The 22,797-nt window shown below is 41.8% G+C and overlaps 2 protein-coding genes across 4 annotated transcripts in view; one reads left to right on the plus strand and one right to left on the minus strand.

The window, feature by feature from the left end:
* Positions 1-8,416, minus strand: part of NAA15 (N-alpha-acetyltransferase 15, NatA auxiliary subunit) — a 95,857-nt gene extending 87,441 nt beyond the window's left edge. For both annotated transcript variants that reach the window (XM_010338658.3, XM_003928034.4), the window contains exon 1: positions 8,069-8,416. In XM_010338658.3, the coding sequence (XP_010336960.1) occupies positions 8,069-8,122 (54 nt within the window). In that variant the 5' untranslated portion in view covers positions 8,123-8,416. The remainder of the gene's footprint in view (positions 1-8,068) is intronic.
* On the plus strand, positions 7,349-18,755 carry NDUFC1 (NADH:ubiquinone oxidoreductase subunit C1). Of its 2 annotated transcripts, none has more exons than XM_039479134.2 (6): positions 7,349-7,486; positions 12,627-12,662; positions 13,019-13,239; positions 13,811-13,914; positions 15,570-15,647; positions 18,590-18,755. In XM_039479134.2, the coding sequence occupies exons 3-5, from the start codon at positions 13,173-13,175 to the stop codon at positions 15,627-15,629; spliced, it is 231 nt and encodes a 76-aa protein (XP_039335068.1). In that variant the 5' UTR covers positions 7,349-7,486; positions 12,627-12,662; positions 13,019-13,172; the 3' UTR covers positions 15,630-15,647; positions 18,590-18,755. The 2 variants fall into 2 exon arrangements, with proteins under 2 accessions (XP_039335068.1, XP_039335067.1); XM_039479133.2 differs by lacking the exon at positions 7,349-7,486 and adding an exon at positions 8,569-8,773.
* Positions 18,756-22,797: the final 4,042 nt, after the last annotated feature.

A 22,797-nucleotide genomic window follows, 5' to 3' on the forward strand; every position in this document is an offset into this window, starting at 1 on the left:
CGTCTCTACTAAAAATACAAAAAATTAGCTGGGCATGGTGGCGCGTGCCTGTAATCCCAGCTACTCAGGAGGCTGAGGCAGGAGAATTGCTTGAACCCAGGAGGCGGAGGTTGCGGTGAGCCGAGATCGCGCCATTGCACTCCAGCCTGGGTAACAAGAGTGAAACTCCGTCTCAAAAAAAAAAAAAAGATTAATTAAGAAATAAATTTTAAAAGCAAGCAAAGAATAAATTTACCACACTATTAAAAGATTTTTACTTCTCACTAGATTTTTATAGACAAATTATTTTGTAATTTTTGTAAGAATTATATATACATTACATATACATACATAAAATAGCAAAACTGCATTTTGTTTTCCGGTATACTTTTAAGGAGAAATTTATCCTAGTTTAAACTTATGATTATCTACTATGTACAGAAGGGGACTTCAGAGCAGATCAAATTTTGTTTCCATTTTTTGTTTTTCTTTTCTTATAGTCTAAATATATACAGTACAAGCAAAAGTATATTAAAACCAATTTCAAAGTTACTGTCCACTCTTAGTTGCAAAACTGGAATTCTGTCACAAAGAAATTTAATTTAAATCAGTTAACCTTTCATGTGCATATGGACACCTACTTGCTAACGATTCCTAATCTAAATTTCATCAGCAACTAAACCTAAACTAAGTATCATTAACTAGCAGAAATAGCAACTTTCCCAAAGGCAATAAATCACATAAAATAATTTACCTGCATACAATGTGTGCAGCCACCTAATAATTATTACAACTGCTTTGCCTAACAAATAATTCCCTCCCCCTCCTCCTGCACCCCTCCCCTAAATAGTTACACATGAGGCAGGTGTGATATTAAGTGCCCGGAAAAGAAAAAAAAGTTTCATTCCAGACTGTAACTAACACTAGCTGTTAACCTTAGTCTCAGTCTGTTTCCTTAATAAAAATCTCCCCACCTTGACAAGTTTTGAGCATGCCGTGTCCAAAATGGTAACCATTCACCACAAGTAACTATTTGAATTTAAATTAATTTTTCTTTTCCTTTTTTTTTTTTAAGAGACGGAGTTTCGGCCGGGCGCGGTGGCTCAAGCCTGTAATCCCAGCACTTTGGGAAGCCGAGGCGGGTGGATCACGAGGTCAAGAGATCGAGACCATCCTGGTCAACATAGTGAAACCCCGTCTCTACTAAAATACAAAAAGTTAGCTGGGCATGGTGGTGTGTGCAGTAATCCCAGCTACTCAGGAGGCTGAGGCAGGAGAATTGCCTGAACACGGGAGGCGGAGGTTGCGGTGAGCCGAGATCGCGCCATTGCACTCCAGCCTGGGTATCTGGGTAGCAAGAGCGAAACTCCATCTCAAAAAAAAAAAGAAAAAAAGAGACGGGGTTTCACCATGTTGACCAGGCTGGTTTCCAGCTCCTGACATCCAGTGATCCACCAGCCTCAGCCTCCCAAAGCAGTGGGATTACAGGCTGAGCCACCACGCCCAGCCAAGATTAATTTAAAAAAATCATTTCCTCAGTTGCACTAGCCATATTTCAAGTGTGCAACAACTACATGTGACCAGGCAGGGCACGGTGGCTCACCGTGACCAAACCATGGCACTCCAGCCTGGGTCACAGAGTTAGACCCTGTCTTAAGAAAAAAAAAAAAAAAAAAAAACATATAACTTGATCAAGACAGTTGAAGTTGAGCAAAAAAAAAAAAAATTACACATGGCCAATGGCTATCATATTAGAGCAGATAACAAATATTTTCATCACCACAGAAAATTCTACTGCGCAGTGCTATACTCTGAAGCCACCAGAGCAGAGCCTGGCAAATGACAGATTTCTCATTATACTTGGCAAATAGTGACAATCACAAACATAATCATCATGCTATGCTAACGTCCCTCATCACTTTTCTACGAAAGAAAAATTCTGTCCTTTAGACTTACAACTAACAATTTAAGTCATTCACGCTAAAGTCCAAAACTACATGTATTGATGTATTTAACTATTCCTAACTTAGATTTTTCTTATAACCATTATTAACATCTGAAGAGCAAAAAAGAGAAGGAAGCAGGAACAACAGCAATCAACCTACCAACACTTCACTGCAAGGCATTAGGGTATGTCCACCTTTTCCAAGTGGGTTAAAATTTAAGGTATGGATTTCATTCTACCCCAGCAACCTCATTTTCCCTACCCTTAACCTAGATCCTAACAAAGTGGTGTAAAAATCTGGGAAAATCCTCAAACTTTTAGACAAACAAATAGCATCAACATTAGGCAAAGGCCACAGTTTTCTTTTTCTTTTTTTTTTTTTTAAGACAGGGTTTCACCATGTTGGTCAGACTGGTCTTGAACTCCCGACCTCAGGTGATCCGCCCACTTTGGCCTCCAAAGTGCTTGGATTACCAGCACGAGCCACCACACCCGGCCAGGCCACAATTTTCTAATGATTTAATTTTCCAAATAAGTTAAAACATTTTGTAATTTAAAAAAAAAAAAAAGCTTCTGGCAAACACAAGTCTTAAACTCCTACATAGGGCTGAGCACAGTGGCTCACACCTGTAATCCCAGCACTTTTGGAGGCCAAGGCGGGCAGAATACTTGAGGTCACTAGTTCAAGACCAGCCTGGCCAACAGGGTGAAACCCCACCTCTACTAAAAATACAAAAAAACATATTAGCTGGGTGTGATGGCAGGCGCCTGTAATCCCAGCTACGTGGGAGGCTGAGGCATGAGAATCGCTTGAACTTGGGAGGTGGAGGTTGCGGTGAGCCAAGATCACAGCACTGCACTCCAGCCTGGGCTACAGTGCAAAACTCTGTCTCAAAAAATAAATAGGCCAGGCACGGTGACTCACGCTTGTGATCCCAGAACTTTGGGAGGCTAAGGCAGGGGGACCACAAGGTCAGGAGTTCAAAATCAGCCTCACCAACATGGTGAAACCCCATCTCTACTAAAAACATAAAAATTATCCAGGTGTAGTGGCAGGTGCCTATAGTCCCAGCTACTCAAGAGGCTGAGGCAGGAGAATCTCTTAAGCCAGGGAGGCGGACGTTGGAGTGAGCCGAGATCATGCCACTGCACTCCTGTCTGGGTAACAGAGAGAGGCTCCATCTCAATCAATCAATAAATGCCTGGGTGACAGAACAAGACTGTCTCAATAAATAAAATAAAATAAATAAATAAATGAAATGCATGGGCAACAGAGTGAGACTCCATCTCAATAAATAAACAAACTCTTACATAGTATGTATCATATTAAATTCATCCTGTCCTTTTTCTAGACAAATTATCAGCAAGAAGAAACATTATGCAAACATTTTGACTAACTTATAACAACGCTTTAGTCAAAGAACAGTAGAGTAATATTGGAAAAAAAGGGAAAAATATGGATTTTAGTTTAAAAAAACTGGATTTTAGTTAACAACTAGACTAGATTAAGCCAGGCAAACCTGCTGCGGAAACTCTAACATTCTTGCAAATTTATGTGTAAATCAGGTTTCCATTAAAAAATTATGGAAAAAGCATGATTATTTTGAAATACAAACTAACATCATTTCCTACCTATCATAACAAGTATAGTACAACTAAGAAAGAAGCAGCTCAAAAGTTGAATGCTACAGGAATGATTTAACAAGTTACCAACTGGCCAGGTATGACGACTCACACCTGTAATCCCAGAACTTTGGGAGGCTGAGGCTGGCAGGCCACCTGAGGTCGGGAGTTCGACACCAGCCTGACCAACATGGGGAAACCCTGTCTCTACGAAAAATACAAAATTAGCCCTGCGTGGTGGTGCATGCCTGTAATTCCAGCTATTAGGGAGGCTGAGGCAGGAGAATCGCTTGAACCCAGAAGGCAGAGGTTGTTGTGGTGAGCTGAGATCACACCATTGCACTCCAGCCTGGGCAACATCAGTGAAACTCTGTCTCATTAAAAGAAAAAAAAAAGTTACCAACCTAGCAACACTTAATTACACACAGCTCACACATCACAGTATGTCCAACATTTCCTTTATCAGACAGGGCAAAAAGAAATCTTAAAATCAAAAGTACTAACTTACTACCAAATCTCAAGAAACAGCAGCAATTTTTAAAAATCAATACTATACTTTTGGTCAGTAATACTTTCTTCATTCCTAATTTATGAGAACAAAAAGGACATTTTAGCTCCCTTACTTTTCTCTCATTTAGTGCTTTTCACATTTCTCTTACTTATAACTTATCAATAAATCTTCAGCATTGTGATTTTAGCAATGAACTTACAGGTTTTTGCCCCACTAACACTACCACAAAAAAAATTGTTTAAGATGTTTAATCGGCCGGGCACGGTGGCTCAAGCCTGTAATCCCAGCACTTTGGGAGGCCGAGGCGGGTGGATCACGAGGTCAAGAGATCGAGACCATCCCGGTCAACATGGTGAAACCCCGTCTCTATTAAAAATACAAAAAAGTAGCTGGGCATGGTGGCACGTGCCTGTAATCTGAGATACTCAGGAGGCTGAAGCAGGAGAATTGCCTGAACCCAGGAGGCGGAGGTTGCGGTGAGCCAAGATCACACCATTGCACTCCAGCCTGGGTAACAAGAGTGAAACTCTGTCTCAAAAAAAAAAAAAAAAAAAAAGATGTTTAATCAAAAATTGCTACTCTACGAATGGTTAAACACACTGTGGTACATCCATATCATGGAATACTACTCAGCAATAAAGAGGAATAAACTATTAGCTGGATGCAGTAGGCCTATAATCATCCCAGCTACGCTGGAGCCTGAAGAGGGAGGATTCCTTGATCCCAGGAGTTTGAAGTTGCAGGGCCCTAGTGATAAGAGCCTGTGAATAGCCACTACACTCCAGCCTGGGCAACAGAAGAAGACGCCATCTCTAAACCCAAAAAGTTGTATACTGTACGATCACTTTTAGTAAACACACTGGGAATGACAAAATTATACAAATAGAGGACATGTAGTGGTTGCTGGAGGGGAATGGAGGGAGCTGGGACAGATGATGGAGGTGACTCTATAAGGGCAACAGAGGGGTACTTTGGACTGCTGCAACTGTTCTGTAGCCTAACTGTAGTGGTGCAATCTATATATGGGATTAACACTGCACAGAAATATATGCAATCAGCTCTCATTATCCTTGGTGTCTGCATCTATAGGTAAAAAAAATATTCCAAAAAAAAGAACAATTAAAAAACGCAAATTTTTGTTACTGGATGGCAAGTCTTGAGTGTTAAAACAAAAAATATAGATTTTTAAAATACAGTATAACTACATCACATTTATACTGAATTAGATATTATAAGTAATCTAGAGATGATTTAAAGTGTATGGGGGATATGCATAGGTTATATGCAAATACTACATCACTTTACATAATGGACTCAAACATCCGCAAATTTTGGAATCTGGCAGGATCCTGAAATCAACCCCCAACAGATACCAAGGGATGACTGCACACATGTGCATAAGCACTCACACGCATGTACAAGTAAACTGGGGAAATCTGAATGTAAGATTGGTAGATGGTATCAATGTTATAATAATGAACCATGGTTTTGCAAGGTATTAGTGTTGGAAACACTGAGTAAAGTGTTGTTCCTTAAACTATGTGATTATTACAGTCTTCACAAAATTAAAAGTTTGATTTATTTAAAAAGTGCTAACCCTTGGGAAAATCTGAATATGAACCAGATATTAGACAATATTAGAGAATTATTGTTAAAAGCATAAAAGACAATGTCCTTCTTCTTAGTATATGCTTGCTGAAGTATTTAGAGATGAAGTTTTTTGTTTTTGTTTTGAGACGGAGTCTCACTCTGTCACCCAGACTGGAATGCCATGGCATGGTATCAGCCCACTGCAACCTCCACCTTCTGGGTTCAAGCGATTCTTGTGCCACAGCCCTAGTAGCTGGGACTACAGGCACACACCACCATGCCTGGCTAATTTTTGTATTTTTAGTAGAGACAGGATTTCCCTATGCTGGCCAGGCTGTTCTCGAACTCCTGACCTCAAATGATCTACCTGCCTCAGCCTTCCTAATTGCTGGGATTACAGGCATGAGCCACTGTGCCCAGCCTATAGATGAAGTTTTATGTCTACAACTTACTTTTATAAAAATATATACATATAAGTAAATATATATAGGGAGCAAGAAAGCATTTACGGCAAAATATCAAGCGTTAAAGAGTTTATGAGTGTTCCCTGTTCTCTGAACTTTTCGTTTGATTTTTTTTTTCAAGATAAAGAACTGTGAAGAAAAGGTTAAAGATAAATTGCTATCCGAAACCTATGTTCTAGTCTTTCCTACACACCAATTAGTCTTTTTAAGGGTTTAAAAGTAACTTTTTTCCTAAAACTATTTTATAGGCCGGGGGCGGTGGCTCAAGCCTGTAATCCCAGCACTTTGGGAGGCCAAGGCGGGTGGATCACGAGGTCGAGAGATCGAGACCATCCCGGTCAACATGGTGAAACCCCGTCTTTACTAAAAATAAAAAAAAAATAGCTGGGCCTGGTGGCGCGTGCCTGTAATCCCAGCTACTCAGGAGGCTGAGGCAGGAGAATTGCCTGAACCCAGGAGGTGGAGGTTGCGATGAGCCGAGATCGCGCCATTGCCCTCCAGCCTGGGTAACAAGAGTGAAACTCTGTCTCAAAAAAAAAAAAAAAAAAAAAAAACTATTTTATAGTTCCACCTACACTCTTAGGTCTTAGAAGAAAACAAAACAAAACAAGAATTTCAAGGTAACAGTTTTGCCACACTGCATGTGACTTTCTAAAGTTTTTCAACATAAATTCACTAAATCTACAGGGCATACGGACACTTTTGTAAAATCAAAGTTAGTTCAACAGGATGATTATTTATTTCTAGAAAAACTGAATCCCCAGAGTTGTTCTACTTTTCAAACAGGTGAAATAAATTATAACTGCAGGAGAAAAGGCTAACACTTTCATACAGACATCCCAAATTTTAGTTTGGCAAACATAGTTAATTCTATCATAAGGAAATGTTTGCGTAAAAGGGGCAACCCACACACTACACGCCAAACAAAAAATGTGCTACAATGTATTAATTATGGCTCCAAGGCTACAGGACATACTTTACAATGAAAACAGTCCCTAAAAGCATCAATGCATTTATGGTTTAAAAAAATGCAAACTGCACATATTTGAAATGTAGGGAATAAGTTTGAGCTAGCGTCTACAAAATCGATCTTAAAAGTTTTATATTCTCTTTTCTCTGGTAAGTTTTTGCATGTGTTAGCACACTTCAGGGTGTAAGAAGTCTAGGTCTGGAACGTTTCAACTTAAGACTCAACTTTTGACTTCCTACCGAACCGCCCCATCGCAATGGGCCCCACCTCCCGAGCAAAGTAACGGGGTGGGGCTGTTTCCCGCTCGGAAACTAAGAAATAAATGCCTCATCCCAACTCCAAAAACGAGAGAACAAGGGAGGCAGAGGAGCTGAAGACGCCAGTATGCAACTGACTATAAGGAGGTAGTCGTTTGAAAAGCTTTCTTTCCTTCTCTGAACTCCTTTCCCTCCTCTCAGGTTATTCGGTGACCCAGGGCCGGGCGGAGACAGGTGAATCCCAAGAGAGGAGGAAGAGGGAGGGACAGATGATGGAGGAAGAACCGCGTTTAGGCAATGAATGAGCCTGCTGCATCGGCACCACCTGTTCCTTCCAAGGCTGCTACCCTGGCCTGCCGGCAGGTTTCCTACACCAACTGGGCCGCGATTCCTGCCGGTATATCGCCCACTTGCCCGCTAAAGGCCGGGCCTCTTCTCCCCTAGATCGGTGAGAATGAGAACCGGAGTCTAGAAGTCGGGAGGTCGGGGCCTAGTCCGGAACCAGGGCCTCAAGCGTGGGGATGGAAGGAAGAAGCCCGTGGTCCCCGGCGCGCGGGCCGAAGTAGGAACCACAGAGAGGGGGCGAAGCAATGCATTCGGCCTGACGAGGACTACGAAGGCGGGGTCCCGGGCGGGAGTGGCTCAGTGCCCGCCGGGCCGAGGTTAAGGGTGACAGGCCCGGTTACCGGCTAAATCCTCCCCACTGCTTTCCCGAAGCCTCACACTTACCAAGATCCGCTTAAAGAGCGCATTCTCCTTGGGCGGGAGGCTCACGGCCGGCATCGTTCCGGCTGCTCCCGCTGCTCCCGCCACCACCCGGCTCGGTCAGTCAGTTTGTCCGACTGCCGCCGCTGCCGTACCCTGGCTGCTTCAGCCTTGAATATCCCGATCCGCCGCCACCACCAGGCCTCGGGTGTCGCCGCGTTGTCCTACCCGGACACCTCCTTTTTCCTCGTTGTCTTTTTCCCTTTCTCACTTAACGCTGCCGCCGCCTCCCCCACTACGGGTCTCCGTCGGCGGTTCACGTGGTAACTGAACAGACCGACAGAGGCAGCCAAAATGGCGGACGCGGAGGGCTTTCCCACCCGGGTCACACCTCCTAACACGCAGGCGCGGTGACCTCCTTTCCCCACCTCCTCTGGGTTTCGGAGCTTGCCGGGAAACCTGGAGGCTGGCTCCCCTGTGGAGGCCGGGAGCGTCGGGGCAGGCCCCGCCCATCCTTTCAGTGCGCGGAGCCCTCGAAGCGCCCGCGGAGCTGCCGGAGGCTAGGCGAGTACGGTTCAGACCGCCTCCTCATCAGAAATAGCCAGTCTGGCGCCTTCCTGCTAGATTGACCTTTCATTCATTGGATAGAGTCTCGGACACTGTGTCATCATCGTTTTGAGCCTGAAGTGCTAAAATACAGGTGCAGGTGTTTGAGAACCACGGCAGTAGGTAATGGACGAAGTGCCTAATTTAAGGAGCAGAGGCGGAGTGGAAAATGAAAAAAGCTTCACTACAGTGGGGACTTGTGAACAGCCCTGGGGAGGAAGGGGCTTAACAGAGTCTGAAAACCGTGAGAGAGCTTGACCGACGAAATGGGCCTGGCTGTCTGGGGTATCGGTAATGTGGTGAATATTGCTTAAGATCAGCCTGGAAAGGTAGTTAGCCAGATCCGAAGTGACATATTTGCACTGCCAGAGAAGCCTCTGGAGGTTAAAAAGTATGTGTTTTTATTTCATTGAGGCCATAAAATGCAGGGTTGACGGACCGACCTTATAAATCACCTTGGAGTGAAGTAGTGGAGAGTTAGAGACACTGACTACCCTAGAGCTGGCTGCAAATTAGTGCTTGTTATTGTGTCTCGAACTCCACATCCGCAGAAATTATCAGGTCTTAGAAGCCGAAGAAGACTGGCAAGGATACTAGAGAGAACTACTTGAGTAGGCGAAGTCAGACTAGATACCGAATAGGACCCCTTCCAAAAATGTAAGTCATTTCATTAACAGCTGACATCAAAACGTTTTCAAAGTGACATTCCATTGATCTAAAAATTTGCAAGTCATATGAGCCATTTTTAACCTTTGGCTATTGATTATCTCTTTCCAAATCCTGATTTCACTCTGTAGCATTCTTTGCATCATGAATTATTAAACAATATGATATGTGCATGTTTTTACAATTTTAAATTTATTTACAAAGATATTTTAATTTTCAAACTTCTCTTAACTGTCCCTGAAAAGTGTAAGTTGAGAAATAGGTTTCCCTATATAAATTTGGGTTTTCTAGCTGCTGTCTTGATTGTCCACTCCCTTCACCAAGGTCATAAATAAGGTTTTTAGCAGTTAAATCCTGGAGTTTTCTTAAACTCTAATCTCTCTTCAAAAGTTTAAGAAAATCATATACACAGGAAACGATGTTTCAGTTTGAAAAGTAGCTAGTCTTTTAACCTTAACTTTATAAAACTAAGAACAAGCTTAGAATTCACTTTTTAAGCTGTTATTTAGTGATAACCTGCAAAATTCACTGCCCCAAGAGGTCTTTCAACTGAACTATTGAAAGACAGAAAAATAGTCTAAATGCAGTTGGTAATTTTAGCTTAGATTTCCAAATCTCTGGCTTCATATCCAAAAATCCCTACAGCAATACTATTTGCTCTAGTTCTCTAAATTATATTCTGTTTTTTTTTTTTCAGAGGAAGAAAATTTCTGGTCTTTGAAACAATCAGTAGTTTCCAGCAAAACCTGAGTACCTGATTAGATGAGCCAGAAATATAGTTTGGCAAATGTTACATTCTTTTTGGGTGATGACAAAGAAATGGCAATTTTTATTTTTATTTTTTTTTTTAATTTATTTTTTTTGAGACGGAGTTTCACTCTTGTTACCCAGGCTGGAGTGCAATGGCAGAATCTCAGCTCACCGCAACCTCCGCCTCCTGGGTTCAGGCAATTCTCCTGCCTCAGCCTCCTGAGTAGCTGGGATTACAGGCACGTGCCACCATGTCCAGCTACTTTTTTGTATTTTTAGTAGAGACGGGGTTTCACCACGTTGACCAGGATGGTCTCGATCTCTTGACCTCGTGATCCACCCGCCTCGGCCTCCCAAAGTGCTGGGATTACAGGCTTGAGCCACCACGCCCGGCCTTATTTTTATTTTATTTTATTTTATTTTATTTTTGAGACGGAGCTTCGCTCTTGTTACCCAGGCTGTAGTGCAATGACACAATCTCGGCTCACCGCAACCTCCGCCTCCTGGGTTCAGGCAATTCTCCTGCCTCAGCCTACTGAGTAGCTGGGATTACAGGCACACACCACCATGCCCAGCTAATTTTTTGTATTTTTAGTAGAGACGGGGTTTCACCATGTTGACCAGGATGGTCTCGATCTTTTGACCTCGTGATCCACCCGCCTCGGCCTCCCAAAGTGCTGGGATTACAGGCGTGAGCCACAGCACCTGGCCCAAGAAATGGCAATTTTAAAGGCTCGGTGAATTCTAGTCTGATTCAACATTTAACTGACTCATTTTCTACTTAAAATGCACCTACAGATAACAGTCTGACCACACAGCTGTAGCCTGAACTCAATAATAAGAAATATTTACTCTGATCACCGTAATTTGACAAATAGAGATCCCATTTCAGTTATACTGTGACAGCCATGCTTTCAGAAAGTTAACATATCCAAGGCTATATGCTGCGGTGGCTGCTACTGCTCCTAGTTAATTCATCTTACCCCCTGTGCTTGCATGTCACTATGTTCAAAATGCCAACTCTAAAAAATATTAACCAAAAATAAATAAATAAAATCATTTACTTCACAAACTTTAATTCTATGAAAGGGATATGTTGAATGAAATTTCTCTATGTATGTAAGATGTTCTCTATTGAAACTGTTACATCTAATTTATTAAGTATTTGCGTCTTATTTAAAAAACAAACAAACAAACAAAAAACAAAAAAAAAGACACAGGCTAGGCATGTGGCTCATGCCTATAATCCCAGCACTTTGAGAGGCTGAGGAAGATTGCTTGAGCCCAGAAGTTTGAGACCAGCCTGGGCAACATAGTGAGACCACATCTCTACAAAAAAAATTTTTTTCACCGTGTTGGTCAGGCTGGTCTTGAACTTCCGACCTCAGGTGATCCGCCCGCCTTGGCCTCCAAAGTGCTTGGATTACGGGCATGAGCCACCACGCCCGGCCAGGATTCTTTTCAAGATGGAGTTTCACTTACATCTTGGTACTCCAAGTGTACAGTTCCATCAGCTCTAATATGCTCAAAAAAATGTGCTTATAATTCATCACTTTCCCAAAATACACCCCAGTAAAAGGATACAAGGGCCAAAGCTCTGAAAAAGAACAAAGCAGTCTTTCCCAACAGCGGTACTGAAATTAGTAATTTGCTTACTGGTTCTTATACCCTGACCAAATGTGGCACGTTTCAACTTGTTGGATACTAGCAAAAGCTTCGTCAGGACAAGCTTCCAAAGGATGGTGTAGAAAGGATATACAACTGACAGGTTGCTGAGTGGACAAGAAGCTAATAAGTTGAGAACCAACAACTGGCTCAGCACATTCATTAGGTAGTTTACTTGCTTGAGCTTGAGTCCAGGAGGCTCAAACTAGGTTACAAACTAAAGTGACTCACAGTTTAGCAATCCACCTATCCACAATTTGCATGTTAAAATGAGCCAGAAAACACAGTGCAATTAATCGACGTTTTGGTCAATAGTTTTTGGTTTAAAAAAAGATTTTAAAATAACACTACTGAAGAGAATATAGGAGATTTGCTAACATTTATTTTGGTTTTAAAATTAACCTAAATGGCATAAGGTTTAAAGGATCATTATTAAAAGGTCAAAATGTATTGGTCTGTTACCTGTACGTATTTTTACTGGTCTTTAGACATCAGATTGAACTGAATTGAATGCACGAAGATCTGGCTCAATCGTGCAAGATAAAATCGATTCCTCAAAACAATGTCTTTAATAGGCAAAACCAAATAAATTGTTTACTACTACCAGACACTCAACAACCCTATAAGGTTTATGTTACAGTTGTAAAATTTAGGTAAAGAGAGGTTAAGTAACTTGCCTAGAAATCATAGAGCTAAAAAGTGGTAAGCAGAATGGCTTCGAACGCTGATCTACATCTTATGGTCTAGGGTTGTCCAAGTCTGTTAGGTGAGCTCACGAGGATCGCTAGATCTGGGGTCAGGAGACCTCAAACTGTATTTTTCCTCTGCCAGCCGTGTGATCTTGAGCCTGTCCAAGGCACTTTCACTTCTAAAATATGGAATTTCTACTTTACAGGTTTGTGAAGCTTTATTATGATCATGAGTGTAAATGGTAAGTGTTAAGAGATCTTTCAACTATAAAAAAAATTGGGTGAGTAGCAGAGCTTCATCTGTAAATTGAGGCTAATAATCACCGCATGATATGTGCTCGTTGTGAAGATGAAATAAGACAATGAATGTAAACCATATGATACATTAATGCACCGTGCCTGGACCACAGAATTCAATCCAAACGCTAGTTATTATTCAGCACAATACTTCCATTTTCTTTTTCTGGCTCATGTAGGAAAATTTTAATAAACCTCTTGATGAGTAGCCTTAGAGATGAGATGAAAAAACCCCAGAAGACAGCGACTAGGTAAACTGTCTTTTTCTTTTAATTACATTCTTCCTAATTCCACTTTTCAGACAGAAGGCTGAGGCCGGGGTGCTAGGGAACCTTGCCGTGCTGGGATTCCCGTTGACACCCCGACGGAGCTTGGCTGCAGAGCCCCGGAGTCCCGCACTTCCGCCCGCCAGGTGGCGCTGGTTCTGACGCCGACTCCCGGAGCGGCCACTCAAGATGGCGCCGTCCGCGTTCCTTCGTCCCTTCTCCCGGCTGCTGGCCCCCGCCAGGCTCCCGAGCCGCTGTGAGTGTCCCTCCTCTTGGCAGGCCAGTTTGACCCTCAGATTACCCCTCCTAAGACGGACCCAGCCCGCGGGTGCAGGAGGCGGCAGCGGCCCGGGCTCCTCCTGCAGTGACCTTCGCCTGCCAGCGGGCCCAGGCCTGTCCCCTACGTGGGACTCTTTGCTCCCCATCACCCAGCTCGAGCACTTATCCAAGTGCGACCTGACCACTCTGGCCTTTGTAAATGGACTTTGGGTTCCTGCCTTTCCCAACTCTGCACATTTGGTCCCGTAGACAGGGAGAGGAGACACCCTCCCCGGGGCGCCCCCTACTTGCGCACTCCCGAGTCGTCTGAGGGTCTGTAAGTCCTTAAACGAGGCTTTGAAGGCGTCGGGCAGGACTGCTGCGTCCTAATTCTGCCAGTGGGCATGGGCGAGTTACTTGACCTCTCTGAACCTCTATTTCCTTGGCTGTTTAAGTGGGTGATGGGTGAGTTGAAGGGAGAGTTAAATGCGATAATACGCTCATAGATACTAGGGTTTTTTCCCTGCAAGGCAGTAAGTTACAGATTTACAGACACTCTGCCCTTTCAGCTTCAGCGCGGTCGAAGTTCTACGCGCGCGAGCCTCCGAATGCCAAACCTAACTGGCTGAAAGTTGGGTTGTCCGTGGGCACCAGCGTCTTCTTGTGGGTCTATGTAAGTACCTTACTACCGGATGTTGTGAGACTATGCCAACATAGTAGGAGAATGAGATAGCATTGCGAGATGGGTGCTGTTACGTTGTATGGCAGTGAAACTCTTCTAATAGGATATTTATATAATCGCTGAGAACATAATTACCCATAAGGAAAATCCCAAGGACTAAAAAGAAATTAAAGTTTCAGCAACATTGAAAAAGTGTGATGGGACTGAAATTTCTGTTATTGTTTCTTAACATGATTTAGTAAGGAATAGCAGTTTTACTAAATAGTAATTATACTTTATTAATGAGAATTGAGGCTGATTGGAGTTCTATGAAGGTATCCTTTTCAGATGTTGTACAAAGTTGTACAAACCAGCAGTGTACAAGTTGTACAAATTGAATCCCAGTAGACTTCCAAAACATTAGGTTTTAATCAATGTTTGTTTAAATACGCTGTTGGAAACTGTACTTAGTGTGTAGCGACCTTTTTAAAAAAATTTTCATGTCACATGCTTCACACATAAACTTGTATTTAATCATTTCAACAACACTATGTGGTACCTACTATTGTTGACCTGTTGCAGATGAGAAACACACTTGGAGAAATTAATTTGCTGAACTCAGTTCTCCTGACTTCAGAAGCCACACTATCCTATAGACCACTGTGAAACACTGCCTCTGTAGAGATAAAATTATTTTTAAAAGTTAAATTATCTGCTATATTAATATTTAAAATTTTATTTCTTATCTAATGGGTCTGGGGCTTCCTCAACTGGCCCCCCAGGTCTTAGATATTTTAATTTTTCTTGTTAAAGTGGTTCAGATTTTTGATTAGGAAAGGGATGAGAGATTTTGAATCGCTTACAACTTAATAGTAACTCATCTTTTTGAATAATACTGCTTATAATGAATTTTATGCATTCTTAATTTAAGGTTTACTCTAACAAGAAGCTTGATTACTGCTGAGAACACTTTGTGGTGGGGTTGGTGATTCAATCAAGGTATCACACTTTTAAGATTAGAAGCATAACACGAATCCACCTGGATCCCATTTAATAACCAAGTTCTGCTGTATCATGTTGATTTACCCCTGATAAGGCATTTTATTAAATTTATTACCCACCAAATGAGAAAAATTTTTTGGCAGTAGTTGAATTTAAATTTTTGGCCAGGCATAGTGGCTCACACCTATAATCCCAGCACTTTGGGAGACCGAGGTGGATGGATCACCTGAGGTCAGGAATTCGAGACTAGCCTGGCCAATATGGTGAAATCCTGTCTCTATTAAAAATACAAGAACTAGCCAGGCGTAGTGGTGGATGCCTGTAATCCCAGCTACTGGGGAGATTAAGGCAGGAGAATCGCTTGAACCCAGGAAAAGGAGGTTGCAGTGGGCCGAGATCGTGCCATTGCACTCCAGCCTGGGCAACAAGAGCACAACTCCATCTCTAAATAAGTAAATAAATAAATTTTTAAGGGCTCCCTTCTCAAATTTAGTATGTCAGATTGTGGTGATCAAGTGTATACCATTCCTGGTTTTTGAACTTTTGGATCTCTTAGCCTTTTATTTCTAACCAGAGTAGTTGTTTATTTTTTCTATTCTTATTCATCTTACAAAATATAAGTATCCAGGAAGATTACATTTCTAATTTTAACTGTTTATTTGTAGCTCATCAGAAAACATAATGAATATATTGTAGAGTACAAAAGAAGAAATGGACTGGAATAAACTTGAAATACTAATACAGTAAGTATACAAGTTTACTGGATGAATAGATAATGCAAATTAACTTGACCTCTTTTTTAAATACTGAAAAACAAGCTTGTTGTTTGTTTTATATTAGGTTTATACATTTTGGCACCCATATTTCAGTCTGTGACAAATTTATAAATTTGCTTCAAGCAGTTGGTTTGGATTTTAGGGGTTTTTGTTTGTTTGTTTGTTTGTAGACCTGTTTGCTAGGCTGGTCTCAAACTCCTGGCCTCAGGTGATCCTCTCTCCTCAGCTTCCCAAAGTGTTGGGATTATAGGCATGAGCCTTTTTGCCGGCCTCAAGAATCTTTTAGCAGAATCTTATTCTTTTTTTTTTTTTTTTTGAGACCAAGTTTTGCTCTTGTTACCCAGGCTGGAGTGCAGTGGTGCAATCTCGGCTCACGGCAACCTCCACCTCTTGGGTTCAAGCAATTCCCCTGCCTCAGCCTCCCAAGCAGTTGGGACTACAGGCATGCACCACCATGCCCAGCTAATTTTTGTATTTTTAGTAGAGACAGGGTTTCACCATGTTGACCAGGATGGTCTCGATCTCTTGACCTTGTGATCCACCCGCTTCGGCCTCCCAAAGTGCTGGGATTATAGGCGTGAGCCACCGCGCATGGAGCAGAATCATTTTTAATCATTAGTCTTTGACTCTGTTCAAAGAAAGATATGTTTAAGAACGAAACCAAAATTACATTATTTTCCTAAATCTAATAGTGCCTTACACCTTGTTTTCATGGCACTTACAACAAATTATTATTCTTTGTGTGTGTATTTCTTAACATCTGTTTGGTATATCCCACACTCGAGTGTGAATTCCATGAGAACAGAAACCTGTTTTATTAATTGTTCATTCAGCAACTTACTTATCTTGTCCATTTAGAGATTAATATTTGTAGAAGTGATGAATTTATAAGGCGATCGATTTTTAAATTTTTTCTACATGACTATTTCATTATTGTTGTAGTTGTCACTACAACTAATATCCAATTGGACAGTTCCTGGTAAAAACCTAGTTATGAACAAAACAGCATATTCTGCATGGTCTAGGATTTAAAAGAGAAAGTTTGTATATATATAATATATACACCTGGCTGGGTGTAGTGGCTCATGCCTGTAATCCCAACACTTTGAGAGGCCTTGAGACAAGGAGTTTGAGACCAGCCTGGCCAACATGGTGAAACCCCATCTGTACTAAAAATACACCAAAACTAGCTGGGCATGGTGGTGCACGCCTGTAGTCCCAGCTACTTTGGGAGGCTGAGGCAAAAGAATTGCTTGAATCCAGGAGGTGGAGGTTGGGAGGTTGCAGTGAGTCAAGATTGGGCTGCTGCACTCCAACCAGGCTGTGTGGCAGAATGAGACTCTGTCTCAAAAATAAATAAATAATTTAAAAGTATATACACCTGGCCAGGCATGGTGGCTCACGCCTGTAATCCCAGCACTTTGGGAGGCTGAGGTGAGCGGCTTACCTGAGGTCAGGATTTTAAGACGAGCCTGGCCAACATGGTGAAACCCCGTCTCTACTAAGAATACAAAAAATTAGCTGGGTGTGGTGGCAGGCACTTGTAATCCCAGCTACTAAGGAGGCTGAGGAAGGAGAATTGCTTGAACCCAGAAGGCGGAGGTTGCAGTAAGCCGAGATTGTGCTATTGTACTCCAGCCTGGGCAACAAGAGCGAAACTCCATCTCAAAAAAAAAATAATAAATATATATATATGTAAGTGCACCATACATTGTGTGTGTGTATATATATATATATATACACACACACATACAGGCAACCTCCATCTCCTGGGTTCAAGCAGTTCTTCTGCCTCAGCCTCCCGAGTAACTGGGACTATAGGCGTGTGCCACCATGCCCAGCTAATTTTTGTATTTTTAGTAGAGACGGGGTTTCACCATGTTGACCAGGATGGTCTCGATCTCTTGACCTTGTGATCCACCCGTCTTGGCCTCCCAAAGTGCTGGGATTATAGGCGTGAGCCACCACACCCAGCTATATGGTGTATTTCTGAAACGCTTATTGAAAAATCTTGTATTTTTTTTTTTTGAGACGGAGTTTCGCTCTTGTTACCCAGGCTGGAGTGCAATGGCATGATCTCGGCTCACCGCAACCTCTGCCTCATGGGTTCAGGCAATTCTCCTGCCTCAGCCTCCTGAGTAGTTGGGATTACAGGCACGCGCCACCATGCCCAGCTAACTTTTTGTATTTTTAGTAGAGACGGGGTTTCACCATGTTGACCAGGATGGTCTCGATCTCTTGACCTCATGATCCACCCACCTCCCAAAGTGCTGGGATTACAGGCTTGAGCCACTGCGCCCGACCTAAAATCCTGTATTCTTCTATAAGTGAAAAGTCACTTAAAAATCTCAGCTTTTGTGACTGGGTTGATTAACATTAAGTAACTTACATCTGCTGTATAATAAACATAATAATCAATAAACTATTTGTTTTCCATATTTTTTCCCTATTTTATGACTCTGAAACTCAGCTCTTTATGGTTGATTTTCCAAATCTTTTGCCTTTTTTCTATAAGCACCCTGCCCATTTTACTACCACAGCCAGCCAATCAAGAGATAAAAATGAGGCTGGGCTTGGTGGCTTATGCCTGTAATCTCAGTACTTTGGGAGGCCAAGGCGTGGGATAGCCTATGCCCAGGAGTTCAGGGAACTCTACCAAAAAAAAGAGAGAGAGAGAGAGAGAGAGAGAGGTAAAAATGAAATAGGCATTTAAATGCAAACCAGATGGTTTTTGCTATTCTTTCATAGTTAAGGCAAAATATTTTTTGTTAAAATAAGGTATTGCTACTCTTTGTGGGTTTCTTTTCTAGACTTTTTCTGATGCTCTAAGATGAATTATTCAGAGTAGTTTAATTTTAATATTATTTCTTCTGGCTAATGCTATACTTTTTTTTCTTTCTTCATTATAGGTATGCTCCATATGGTGACTGTAGCTGTTTCTCTGGATTTACCATCTGTTGAATTGTAAATGTGAGAAAAAAGGTTGTATGTGACTATATACGAAGTCAGCAGTTGTATTTTGCATCATTAAATGAAAATAAATAAAAAATGCTTCTGTATTCTTCAGATAAAGCATATTGTGACAACTTGTGGAAAATGTTCATTCTAAGGTACATTAATGGAAGTATTTCAATATGGAAGGTACCATCTGATAACAAGGTAAGTGGTAATTAAGGACATAGATTCAAAACTCAGGATTTACTCTTGTATCACCTTTACTTTTTTTTTTTAATGGTCAAAGGTGATGACATTTTCTTTTTTTTTTAAGACAGAGCCTTTGTCTGTCACCCAGGGTGGAGTTCAGTGGCACGATATTGGCTCACTGCAACCTCCACCTCCTGAGTTCAAGTGATTCTCCTGCCTCAGCTCCTGAGTAGCTGGGACTACAGGCGCTTGCCACCATGTCCCAACTAATTTTTGTATTTTTAGTAGAGATAAGATATCACCATATTGGCCAGGCTGGTCTTGAACTGCTGACCTGGTGATCCACCCGCCTTGGCCTCCCAAAGTGCTGGGATTACAGGCATGAGCCACCACACCTGGTCATCACCTTTTAATTTCTGATCCAAACATTTATTTAGTATATTAGGAGGACAGAATTCCCTCAATACTCAAAATGCATAGGATCACAAAGATTATTTTCTATAGAGGAGTCATTTTGGTAAGTTAGAAAGGAAGGATGAAAAACTCCTGTTACCAGAAAAAAACTCCTGTTACCAGAGTTTTTTCTAACTCTCTGAATTTGAATGATTTTCATGTGGGTGACTACTTTTACTCACTGTTAGGACAACACAAAATTTGTTGTCTTTTTTGCTAATAGGACTTTAAGCCTATGATTTAGCAAACTTTAACTCTTGGTTGTTTTTAGGGGAGTTGTTTGTTTGGGGCTTCTTTTTGAGACAGAGGCTTGCTCTCAGGGTTAAGTGATTCTCTCACCACAGCTTCCTCAGTAGCTGGGACTACAGGGATGTACCACCATGCCCAGCTAATTTTTTTTTAGTTTTAGTAGAGACAAGATCTCTCTATGTTGCCCAGGCTGGTCTCCAACTCTTGAATTCAAGTGATCTTCCCACCTCAGCCTCCCAAAGTGCTGGGATTACAAACATGAGCCACCTCACCTGGACTCTTGATTTTTAAAAAGAGGGTGGAGGATTAATAGACAATTTTAAATATACATTTAACTTCCTTAGTAGGAGCACCAACCCCTTGAGCAATAAAAAAATCCACATATAACTTTCAGCTCCCCAAAATCTTAACTATTAACAGATGCTGTGGTGTGTTCCTGTAGTCCCAACTACTTGGGAACCTGAGGCAGGAGGATCTCTTGAGCTCAGGAGTTCTCGGATATAGTGCACTATGCTGATTGGGCTTCCTCACTAATTTCGATATCCATATGGTGACCTCCCAGGAACAGGGGACCAGCAGGTTGCCTAAGGAGGGGTGAACCCGCCCAGATCAGAAACAGTTGGTCAAAACTCCCAGGCTAATCGGTAGTGGGATCACACCTGTGAATAGTCACTACACTCCAGCCTTAGCAACATAGCAAGACCTCATCTCTTTAGAGAGAAAAAAAAAGTGTGTATATGTGTGTGTGTGAGATATATATATATATACACACACACACACATACCATTGGGTCTCATAAATAAAAAATTTAAAAATATCCTATTGTTGACTGAAAAACTTACCAGTAACAGTCGATTAACACATATTTTATATGCTGTATGTGTTAAATACAGTATTCTTACAATAAAGTAAGTTAGAGAAAATAAAGTGTTCTTTAAAAAAAAAATATTTGAGAGGCCAGGCGTGATGACTCAACCCTGTAATTGTAGCACTTTGGGACACTGAGGCAGGCAGATTACTTGAGCTCAGTTCAAGACCAACCTGGACAACATGGCAAAATCCCATCTCTACAAAAAAATTAATACAAAAATTAGTCAGGCGTGATGGCTGATGCCTGTAGTCCCAGCTGCCTGTGAGGCTGAGACGAGAATCTCTTGAGCCGGGGAAGCAGAGGTTGCACTGAGCCAAGAAACCACTGTACTCCTTAAGGAAAACATATAATTACTATTCATTAAGTGGAAATGGATCATCGTAAAGGTCTTCATCCTCATCATCTTCACATTGAGTAGGCTGAGGAGGAAGAGGAAGAGTTAGTCTTTCTGTCTTGGGTGGAAGAGGGAGAAGAAAATTCTGTGTAAGTGGATCCATGCATAAGTGGACTCATGCAGTTTAAAGTCATGTTGTTCAAGGGTAAACTGTACTTCATTTGACCCTCAGGAAAGCCCTTTTCCCTTTTTTTGAGACTGGATCTCCTCTTGCCCAGGCTGGAGTGTAGTGAAACAATTACAGCTCACTGCTGCCTGGATCTCCTGGGCTCAAGTGATGCTCTCATCTCAGCCTCCCAAGTAGCTGGGACTACAGGCCTGTGCCACCAGATCTGGCTACTTTTTAAAAAAGTTTTTGGTAGAGATGGGGTCTTGCTATGATGCCCAAACTGGTCTCAAACTTTTGGGCTCAAGCAATCTGCTTGCCTTCATAAATTTCTAGTGTCGACATTTATCCTGAATTATGTAGTTGGGCCCAGCGTAATCACAAGGTCCCTATAAGTGGGAGAGGGAGCACAACGTGTCACAGTGATGTGATGTGAAGGTCTTCTTTACCATTGCTGCTTTGAAGATGAAGCTAACAGCCAAGGTATCTCAAGAAAACAAATTCCCCACTAGAGGCTGCAAAAAGGAACACAACCCTGCTAGCGCCTTGACTTTAGCCCACCTGTATCAGATTTCTCACCTACAAAACTAAGATAATATGTTTGTATTGTTACAATAAAAAAGTTTTGTTATAGCAACAATGGGAAGCTAATGTGATTTGTCACATAGTAACAGAGTAAGAGTTCAAGTACCAACTCTGAATTCAGGGCTTTTTTCATTAAAACCCTTAAAAATTCACATCTTTAAAGGGGATAGAAAACTAAGACACTTGAAATTTTGGAAACTTACAGCCTTAGTTGGTGGAAATAAAGTACACCTTAATAAACAGAACTTAGTATACAATGGGCTTTGAGAATATAGCTACCTGTGTAGTGTGGACCCTCCTCTTCTTTTTTTTTTTTTTTCTTTTCCTTGTCTTGGTACAACTGAGGATGGACCTTCCTCTTGATTATGCCCCTTTAACTCCAGGGAGTCATTCGTGGAAGACCAGGGCTATCCAAAAGAACTTTCCAATGATGGAAATGTTCTGTCTGTGCTGTCCTGTACAGTAGCCACTAGCCCCTTGTGGCTGTTAAGCATTTGGAATGTGATTAGTGTGACTGAATTATTAGTTTTATTTAATTTTAGTGGGGTTTTGTTTGTTTGTTTTATTGTTATTGTTGAGGCAGAGTCTCACTGTCACCCGGGCTGGAGTGCAATGGTATGATCTTGACTCACTGCATCCTGCGTCTCCTACATTCAAGCAATTCTCCTATCTCAGCTTCCCAAATAGCTGGAACTATAAGTGCCCACCACCATGCCCAGCTAATCTTTTGCATTTTTAGTAGAGACGGGGTTTCACCTCATTGACCAGGCTGGTCTCAAACTCCTGATCTTAAGTGATCTGACCACCTTGGCCTCCCAAAGTGCTGGGATTACAGGCATGAGCCACTGCGCCTGGCCTTAATTAATTTTAAATATATATTTGTTACTACATTTGAGAAAAAAAATGTTTTGTAGAGACAATGTCTCACTATCTTGCCCAGGCTGGTTCTCATACTCCTGGGCTCAGGCAGTCCTCCTGCCTCAGCCTCCCAAAGTGCTGGATGAACAGACATGAGCCACTGCCCCTTGCCTAACTTTAATTAATTTAAATAGCTAGACGGGGCTGGTGGCTGCTGTAATGAACAGCACCACCTAGTGTTGGGCCACACAGCAGTCCCGGTAAAAATGCTTCATAAATTAAGTAATTGAAACCTAACTCAAACTATATATATATTTTTTTTTTTTTTAAACTGAGTATAAACAATTATGAGTATAGACAACTCGCCCCAAGAATAGGTGTGAACCTGAGCCCAAGAATAATTGAAGCCTGGGACCCAAATGTCATTAAGACTCTTGTTCTTGACTTAGTTACCTGT

The sequence above is a fragment of the Saimiri boliviensis genome, chromosome 3, assembly GCF_048565385.1.
Source record: "Saimiri boliviensis isolate mSaiBol1 chromosome 3, mSaiBol1.pri, whole genome shotgun sequence".
Taxonomy (NCBI): Eukaryota; Metazoa; Chordata; class Mammalia; order Primates; family Cebidae; genus Saimiri; species Saimiri boliviensis.

Bases quoted from the DNA above. Each gene is read 5' to 3' on its own strand.
- NDUFC1 (XM_039479134.2), top strand. From the start codon at position 13,173: ATGGCGCCGTCCGCGTTCCTTCGTCCCTTCTCCCGGCTGCTGGCCCCC. The intron at 13,240-13,810 runs GTGAGTGTCCCT...CTGCCCTTTCAG, and splicing joins CGCCAGGCTCCCGAGCCGCT to CTTCAGCGCGGTCGAAGTTC. The intron at 13,915-15,569 runs GTAAGTACCTTA...GTTTATTTGTAG, and splicing joins GCGTCTTCTTGTGGGTCTAT to CTCATCAGAAAACATAATGA.